General features: G+C 39.7%; 2 protein-coding genes across 4 annotated transcripts; one reads left to right on the forward strand and one right to left on the reverse strand.

Moving 5' to 3' along the window:
* On the forward strand, positions 13 to 1964 carry LOC107622455 (probable xyloglucan 6-xylosyltransferase 3). The gene has a single exon (XM_016324349.2). It carries the CDS (start codon positions 285 to 287, stop codon positions 1635 to 1637), a length of 1353 nt encoding a protein of 450 aa, XP_016179835.1. The 5' UTR covers positions 13 to 284; the 3' UTR covers positions 1638 to 1964.
* LOC107622454 (putative phospholipid-transporting ATPase 9) lies at positions 2451 to 8914 on the reverse strand. Of its 3 annotated transcripts, XM_016324347.2 has the most exons (12): positions 8592 to 8914; positions 7858 to 8293; positions 5734 to 7097; positions 5500 to 5610; positions 5125 to 5401; positions 4948 to 5036; positions 4749 to 4857; positions 4253 to 4465; positions 3988 to 4113; positions 3798 to 3896; positions 3516 to 3707; positions 2451 to 3401 (listed from the first exon to the last, which is right to left on the reverse strand). In XM_016324347.2, exons 2-12 carry the CDS (start codon positions 8242 to 8244, stop codon positions 2748 to 2750), a joined length of 3621 nt encoding a protein of 1206 aa, XP_016179833.1. In that variant the 5' UTR covers positions 8245 to 8293; positions 8592 to 8914; the 3' UTR covers positions 2451 to 2747. The 3 variants fall into 3 exon arrangements, with proteins under 3 accessions (XP_016179833.1, XP_020968589.1, XP_020968590.1); XM_021112930.1 differs by having other exon boundaries at positions 7858 to 8914; XM_021112931.1 differs by having other exon boundaries at positions 2971 to 3401; positions 3529 to 3707; positions 7858 to 8914.

A 9450-nucleotide genomic window follows, 5' to 3' on the forward strand; every position in this document is an offset into this window, starting at 1 on the left:
GCAATAATAATAATTATTTTGAGTATCTAGGTGTTGTAAGGAATATAGTATAAGAGAGTGCAGAGAGATCTAGTGATCTAGCATTGATTATTTATACATGATGAATGGCGCAACATAAGCGAGTGAAATAAAATAAGAATCGTTGAAGAAATGGGTGTTGGACACATGTCGGAAAGCATTGGAACCCAATAACATGGATCGTAGATGCTGAGCGAGCGAGCTAGCAGGCTCCCATTATTTTCAATTTTTCATTTAATCATTGCAACTCCTGTCACGTACCAATAATGGGCCAAGACACCCTCTCCGCTCAGAAGAGGGCCACCGCCACCGCCCTCCCCACCACCACCGCACTTGCCGCCTCCAATGCAAGACGCAACCCACCGCGCTCCCGCCAGATCTCCAAAACCTTCAACAACATCAAGATCACCATCCTCTGCGGCTTCGTCACCATCCTCGTTCTCCGCGGCACCATCGGCGTCAATCTCGGCTCCTCCGACGCCGACGCCGTCAACCAGAACCTCATCGAGGAGACCAACCGTATCCTCGCCGAGATCCGATCCGACTCCGACCCTAACGAACCCGACGAGCCCGACATCGCCCTCAACGCCAGCTCCTCCTTCTCCCTCGGCCCTAAGATCCGCAATTGGGACCGCGAACGCCAGCACTGGCTCCAAAACAATCCCGAATACCCTAACCTCGTTCGCGGCAAGGCACGGATCTTGCTCCTCACCGGATCCCCGCCCAAACCCTGCGATAACCCCATCGGCGACCACTACCTTCTCAAATCCATCAAGAACAAGATCGATTACTGCAGAATTCACGGCATCGAGATCGTTTACAACATCGCTCATTTGGACAAGGAGCTCGCCGGTTATTGGGCCAAATTGCCGATGATTAGACGGTTGATGCTCTCGCACCCTGAGGTCGAGTGGATTTGGTGGATGGATAGTGACGCCTTCTTCACCGACATGGTTTTCGAGCTTCCCTTCTCCAAGTATGAGAATTACAATTTAGTCCTCCACGGTTACCCTGATCTCTTGTTCGAGCAGAAGTCTTGGATTGCCGTCAATACTGGCAGCTTCCTCTTTAGGAATTGCCAGTGGTCCTTGGATTTGCTTGATGAGTGGGCCCCCATGGGCCCAAAAGGACCCATCAGGGAGGAAGCCGGCAGGATCCTCACTGCCAATCTCAAAGGCCGCCCAGCATTTGAGGCCGACGATCAGTCTGCACTCATATATCTCTTGCTGTCCAAGGAAGTGTGGATGGAGAAGGTTTTCCTTGAGAATTCTTACTATCTGCACGGCTACTGGGCCGGGCTTGTCGACCGCTATGAGGAGATGGCGGAGAAGTATCATCCTGGGCTTGGCGACGAGAGGTGGCCGTTTGTGACGCATTTCGTGGGCTGCAAGCCTTGTGGGAGCTATGGGGATTACCCTGTGGAGAGGTGCCTCAGCAGCATGGAGAGGGCCTTCAATTTCGCGGATAATCAGGTGCTCAAGCTCTACGGGTTCAGTCATCGCGGGCTTTTGAGCCCCAAGATCAAGAGGATCAGGAATGAGACTGTTACTCCTTTGGAATTCGTAGACAAGTTCGATATAAGGAGACATCATCCGAGCACCACTGAATCAAAGAGCTAGTGACTGGTGAGAAACATGTTTTGGTGATGATTGATGATGTTACAGGGCAATAATTAGAATTGGAATTTGATTATTTCTTGTTGTTGACTTGTTGTCTCGGGTTGCCCCTTTTGAGAACTGTTATAGGATGAAATTCTTTCATAAGTTATATATCTCCCTGTTACCATGTTTTTGAGTAATCAGTAAGCAAAAGCAAATTTTATTTACGGAGATGAATGATTAATATGCTTGTATACTGAGCACCCACATTGTATTCTCTCTTCTTCTTGGCCATGAATTCATGCCCCTAATTTATTCTTCCATGTTTGGAAGTGAATCCTTTTGATATATTGCTATGAATGACATGCAAATTCTGTTATTCGACTCATTCACATTTACTCTGTCAATTGTTGTCTTATTGTTGCAAAAGACAATTGTTTCTTTTTGTCTTATTTACAGCTTTCATTAGGAGTTTGAATGCACTGTACCCAATCTTGTGGAACTAACCAACCAGAATGCATTCTGAAGTTATCTTGAAACAAATATTCCTTTCATATTTTATTTGATTCACTCGTGCTTTAAAGCAGCAAATTTATCAATGATTATTCATGAGTGTAGAGCAATAATTTGCTTTTAGTATGCTTCGAACCTTACTCTTCTACAGCTGATGGTTTAGTTCAGAGAAGCATTGAAGGATTCTCACCAATCAATCTATGTAGTCATGAAAATCCTTAGCAAACATACGAACAGAACCACCAGCATATGAATGAACATTGCAGCTGAGGAGTAAATATGGGAGAAAAGAATGTTGCTGTAGTTGTGGACATTCCGGGATGTGTAAGCTCTGCAAATTTGTCTTGTTGCATCAAAGATGATGATATTCATGTCTAGATAATTTAAGGCTAACATAGTTTTCGAATACATTTGCCATGTATTTATGATATAATCAGGAAGCTTAGTAATCCACTAATTATTTTTCAATGCTATAATCTTGATCTACATTAGGGTTGGCTGTCTAATAGTCTAATAAAAATTAAAAATCACAGTTCTACCTCTTCTGTACCATGCATATTTAAGAAAATCTAAGTCGCCCAAAATAATAATTCAAAAAATAAAATAAACAAAATATTATCATCTTCTGTTGGTTGTTCTATCTACATCTGTATCTATATCTATACTATGATTAACATTAGCTGCAAAACCTGCATTTGAACCCATAGTTGTTAGCTGCAATGACTTCTGCCGCAACACATGGTTTTCAGGATCATTGTTTTTCTTCTTTCCTTCATACCTTATCCACTGTACCCTTTCATGGTACATGGGAAAGAACTTCATCTGAATTGCTGAGTATGAAAAGTATGGTATAAGTGTTGAGAACACCACAAAGAATGTCACAAACCAATAGGAAGGTGAAGGAGCCAGCGTCTCGATGAAGACTTTGTATGCATTTCCTGAAATCTTGGAAGGCATTGCTCCGTACACAAGGAGGAACAGATACCACAGAGCAATGGAACCCCAGATGAAAATGTGTTGAATCAATGTGAAGTATCTTATAGTAAGTGCCATCTGCAGGTTCACAATCCAAACTACACAAGTGTACATGGTTGCTCCCAATATATCACGCCCTGCGGTTCTTCCCTTTTCATCGAAGGCCTGAACCTCCATCGCTTTTATGCAAAAGAAGAAAACCATTGTCGCACTAATGAATCCGTTGAGCATCCAGCTGAGGATCCGGCGCCAGCGGAAGAGGACATTTTGCACTCCTTGTTGGTATAATTTAGGAAACTGCCATGTGGGAATGGGAAAAAAAAAAGGAATTATCATCACTAATTGGATATGAGAACCAGGAATGCAGGATTAGAGAAGATAATGCTAGTTAGATAGTGAACATTAGTTTACCTTTAGACAGTACCTCGCGGATACATCCTGATCAAAGACCCCAAGGGCAATCACGGGAAGCGACGAAAAGAGGATACTGTAGAGAGACAAAAACCAATCATTGTATGCAGGCTCTCCAGAGAAGGATGCATACACCTCGTACAAGAATAAAGTGAAGCCAAATGTGATGTTCTTGTAGAAAAAGTAACAAATCTGTCGGAAAAGGATGAACAAGTTAATAAGATCATCTTTTGAAACCAGCACTAATAGAATGTTGGGATCCATATATTAGTGCCGCAATACCATTGATGATATCCTCCGGTAACACCAATGACCATGTACAAGAAGCAATCTTTCCAAATACCAGAACTGTGCGATTGCAATATCACTGGACATCACAGCCTGGGGAAAGAGACAATATAGCAATGTCATGATATCAAAAGTGCAAGACAAACATAAAAGAAAATATGATGGTTTGCCAGTTTATCCATACCTGCATCCCTTCGAAACCACTGATTCCAATCCCTATATCTGCTTCTTGAAGCATTCCCACATCATTAGCTCCGTCCCCAATAGCTAAAGTTGTTTTACGGGTTCCAGATTTGACTAATTTAGTAACCTTCAAGAGAAGAATATGAAAACGAAAGATTAAAATTTTAGCCAGGACTTATTAAAATTAAGAAAAGAAATGAGGAGCCGATATCAAATAGTGGGGAAAAAACCATAGTCAGTGTCTCATAGAACATGGTGAAACATACCAGTGCCTTTTGCTTGGGTGACGAGCGACAGCAGATAACTGATGCACAACGAATTGCGAGCTCCAGAAACATGTTCTTCATACTATCGTCCAGAGCATATGCAAGTGACTTTCCATCAATAATCAGAGCAAATGCCTGCTGAGAGGCTCCTCTGGATGCAGTAAGCTGGAAAGCAGCTTCTGATATCTGACGGTGGACACTTTCCCTTGATGCCTGAAACATGCATGAATCGACACCAAAATATTAAGATTGAGTATACAGTTTCATAAGGATATTGACACACTATGCAATCCCATCTAGCAACTGTGAAGAAATCTTTTAAAGGGTACAAAAACAGAAGGAATTAGAGAAAATTCAATGTCTCATGGTTTAAAACAAAGTCAACGAGCTTACATTGTCTAAAGAATCGAAAGTAAGCTATACCAAGCAAATTCAGTTACTAATGGACAAACCCATAAAACGTAAGTTCAACATCATTTTAAGGGATGGCGTTTACCTTGGAAATAGCCATCTTGTCACCACCCTTCTCCAATGCTTGAATTTCTGGAGCATCCAAATGAATTATAATCTGTCTCATCCCTTGTCTAAGCAAACTACAGGAAAAACTGCAATAGTATGTTTGTGTTAAATGTCTTGAAAAGTGATTCTCGTGCTGAAGCCAATGAATGAACAAAAGAAATAATCACAACATTTACCCAATATTAATGGCAGTCTCCATTTTGTCCCCAGTTAAAACCCAAATCTTAATTCCAGCACGAGCAAGCTTTTCAATGCAATCAGGAACCTAGAAAAGCAATATTGTGAGGAAGAACTTCAAGCTGAACTTGAATCCATAAATCTTCAAATTTAATTGGGTTTGCCCTGTAACCTACCCCATTTTGTAACTTGTCCTCTACAGCAGTGGCACCTAGAAGGATTAGATTCCTCTCAATTCTATTTGATACTTCCTCAATTAGCGTCTCCTGATCTGCAGTAACTGAATTTTTTGCTTCGTAAAATGCATTATTGAACTCCTTGTATTCATTCTCATCAAGTTCACGATAGGCCAGTATCAGGGTCCTTAGACCTGCATCAGCATATTGCTGCACATGCTCCAAGGTTTTATCTTCAAACTCTCTCCCATTCAAGGCAAGCCTTTCAAACATGACACTGCATGAAAATATGACTTATGGAGTTATGGTAAGTCATCAGGTTAATGCAAGGGTAAGAACAATATACTAAATGCTGAGGATAATTTTATCACAAACCTGTCAGCACCTTTACAGAGTAGCGAAATTCTCCCTTCTTCATCTTTTACTATTACCGACATTCGCTTCCTTGAGCTATTGAATTCTAATACATTAAGAAGCTGGTACATTCTGCAAAAGATATTTATTAACTGTATCTCTTATCAGCAATAAATGCAATAGCTATGAACAATAATTGAATTACAAAAAATGCATTTTGACCGGACAAAGGAATTTAAAGGAAAAAATACTGACCTTTCCACTTTGTTTCCAGAAACTGGATCCCATTCATTAACTGATAAACTAGTCTGAGTCCTTTTAAAGAATTCAAAACCAATTTCTTTAGCAGAAATCACAAACGCAGCTTCATCTGGAGATTCAGCCTCATATGAGACATTTCCTGTATCTTCATCCACTTCCGGTATGGCGGTGTGACAGATTGCCAATACGCGAAAAAATTTCTGTATAACATCTGCATGAGGCTCATTAACCCAGTTCCCATTCATTATCCTTTCATCCGTAAAGTTAAAACCTTTGATGCGTGTTTTTCTATCAGAAGACTTCCTGTTTTCATCTGATTCTGATTCTGTCCCATAAACCTGCTCATGAGTCAAAGGAGAACCAATTTTTCTATCCATGGCCTGCTCAACCTCTGTAACACCTCGGCCATAAGCTACTCCAGCAATGGAACATTTGATGAACTCCATTGAGTTGCAGGTCAGAGTTCCAGTTTTATCAGAAAGTATAGTATCAACTTGGCCTAGTTCCTCATTCAAGTTTGAAGTGCGGGCATGGGCTGGCTTGTCTGCTTCTTCATAGTACATATGGACATCTTGATTGATGAAGATGCTTTGAAGGACTTTCACCAATTCGATAGAAAAATACAAGGAGATAGGAATGAAGAAGCCGTATAACATTAAAGCAGTCAAAAAATGAAATATGGCAGCTGAAGCGACTCTTTTTGGATCAAAGAATATCGTGGAATCATCGGGCCTCAGATACCATCTTTTCATCACCCCGTTGTCCAAGTCATCCTTAGTTGCAATGCCAAAGAGGATAGATCCAACAAATGCAATTAGAAACAAAAGACAAAACAAGAAGTAAATAATCCTGTCCATCTTTCTCTCAATTTTGCTTCTTTTCGAAGGGGGGTCAGTAGAGTTTTGAATGACCTTGGTGTCATGACCAGTGAAGATGACGGCTCCAAATACATAGTCTGTATTTCGAAGTTTGGAGTCTCTCAAAAGAAGTTGCTGAGGAGAAAGGGGATATTTTTGCTCTTCAAACTCCAGGCTCCCAACAAATGAGTACAAATTTGCATTTGGGTCTTCACATTTAACTACAGCCTTAAAATCACGGAAGTTGGAGTCGTCCTGTAAGGAAGAAGTTACGTCCAATCCTTGTTTTAACTTCAAATTTGTCTCTCCATCTAAGTTCATGGTCTCAACATAACACACTGCATCCTCATAACTGGATGAAAGCAATAGGAGGTCTGCAGGGAAAAAATTATCCTTCTCTACCTTAACTATATTCCCCACCCTCAGATTCTTCCATTCGGTATATTCAAAAACACCATCACCTTTATGCACTTTGACTTTTCTATTGTTCACCTCAATATCCTGCAGAATTAACCCATTAGCCAAATTATATACCAACTTGATAGCTTGCCATAATGCCATAAACACTAACCTTTTTCCTATTCCCAAACCATACCGCATAATGATCATCAAATAGACAATGCAGAAATTATAATCTTTAGTTAAATGCTAAATGATCCTCAAGCAACATGTCTAGCTGGTTATCCCATTTCAAGGATAAGATACATAGAACTGTTTGATCGTTGTTTGATTTCCATTATAAATATTATATTACACAAGTAAAAAACATAAATAAACCATGACCAAATTTGCACTGAACTTAAGGATGCATGTAATGTTGCTGACCACAATTTTGTTATAGAAAACTGTACAAGACTGAATCCAAGAGATTATTTAGAAGATACTAGAATTTATTATATTGAATAAGCTGTCCATGGTAGATCATGACTCATCTAAAATGACCATTTCATTTCTCTCACCAATTTCATTAGTACTACGGTCAAATAGAATCTTTCAGTTCTTATAACCGGAATATTCCATAATCTTTGTAAAAGTTCCTGGTATTCTTCAATTTAAGAGTTAAATGTCCAATAGTCCATAGATTTTACAGGGACTCTAAACTACAAATAAACAGTAAATATAAACACACAAAAGAGACCATGATTCAGTTTGAATCTAATACAAACTTCCACAGCAGGATTTAAGACAACAAGCTGAAGGAATTGTAATTGTCATTGACGTTAAAAATAAAATTCACAATCACAATAGTGTAATAGAGCACCTGTGTCTTGCGACGCCAATCTTCGATACCCTCTTTGACCATGGTCGCCCCAACGATGACACAGAGGGGAACGATTGCGCTGACAGCAGTGTAAGGAGCAAGCTTTGTCATTGCCAAGACACCAATGACCAAGAAATAGAAATTAGCAACCCTCCTAAACTGCTCAAACAGTGACTTTGGCAAGAAACTGACAGCAGTATATTTTGTGGATCTTACAGAATTATCTGAATAATTTTGCATAACCCCTTCCTCATTGCAGAACACCACCCTGGAAAAACCCTGCCCCCCAATCTGTGAATGTTCTCCCTCTAAGGTTCCTTTACCACATAATGCAAATGAATAGATCTTGCTCAAACGGATCTTCCTCATCCTCCTACGACCCCTCATTCTTCTTTGATCTAATTCTTGCTATGAAACTAATTAATCCAAATACAACCTGCATAGAAATAATTAAATCAACTAATTGATCTTCCTCAAAGAACAAGTCTATGAGGACGATTCCAAAACAAGTGGCAGCAGCAGCCAAATTGGGAAGCTTCCCCCAATTACCAGAAAGAGCAAAGGAGAGGACTTTCTAGTCAACAACAAAGAACATTGACATACCCAATTACCCACTAAAGTAAACACACAAGTTTTGAAGCAAAACAACACAAGGACCGCAGAAAGGTTCAAACTTGCAACTATACAAACAATTAAAAGGAAGAAAGAAAATCACAAGATAAGAGAGTGATCACATTCACGTATGATGATGCCGCGCCAATTGTCCTATGAAAAGTAGAGAGAGAGCAGGAAATTGTGCGAACATTGGAAGATACGAAGATCCTTAAATTTGTCTGTTTGGAAGGAAGACAAAGAAATGAGTAGTTATGTGTCCTGAGGAAGAAGAAACTGAAATTCGAAATCCAAATCCAAACCCAAACGCAGAAGTGGAAATGGTAACAAACTGATGAAGTTTTCAGTTGACACGGTGCTGCAATCTGCATAAAGCTCAAGGCGTCTCTCTTTCTGGAAAACCGTGTCGCATGATCTCATTTCCCATTACAAAATTAATTTCAAGTATCTAACCATCGTTGTTTATCCCTTTACGCTTTTTCAATATTAATTACTTTTATTATTACGTGGATAAAATTTTTTTTTTTTTTTTGATTTCCCACGGTATCCCCCAACCCGGCAGGTCAATGACTAATCTGTCGCGGTACTGAGCTCCATTTAAGGGTTTGTCGCTGGCCAATGGGTTGCTGCATGCACAAGACGGGATTCAAACCCCCGACACTTGCTTAAGCGGACTAGTGAGCTAACCACTAGACCAACCTAACTTGGTTAGTGGATAAAAATAATTAATTCTTAGATTTGTAGCCTTCTAAAAGTTTAGAACAAATGACTTGATTAACTCCAATGCATTTTAATATGTTCTCAAAAAATGCAGTTAAAGTTTCAAATCAGATTTTTATATAAATCCAACCAAGTGAATTCAATTTAGTGAAATAATACGTAATAAATCGAATCAAATTGATTCAAATTAGGTAAAAAATAAAATTCAATTAAAATTGAATCAAATCAATTCGATTTAGAGATGAAAATAAATCGAATCTA

The sequence above is a fragment of the Arachis ipaensis genome, chromosome B10 (assembly GCF_000816755.2).
Source record: "Arachis ipaensis cultivar K30076 chromosome B10, Araip1.1, whole genome shotgun sequence".
NCBI classification, from domain to species: Eukaryota; Viridiplantae; Streptophyta; class Magnoliopsida; order Fabales; family Fabaceae; genus Arachis; species Arachis ipaensis.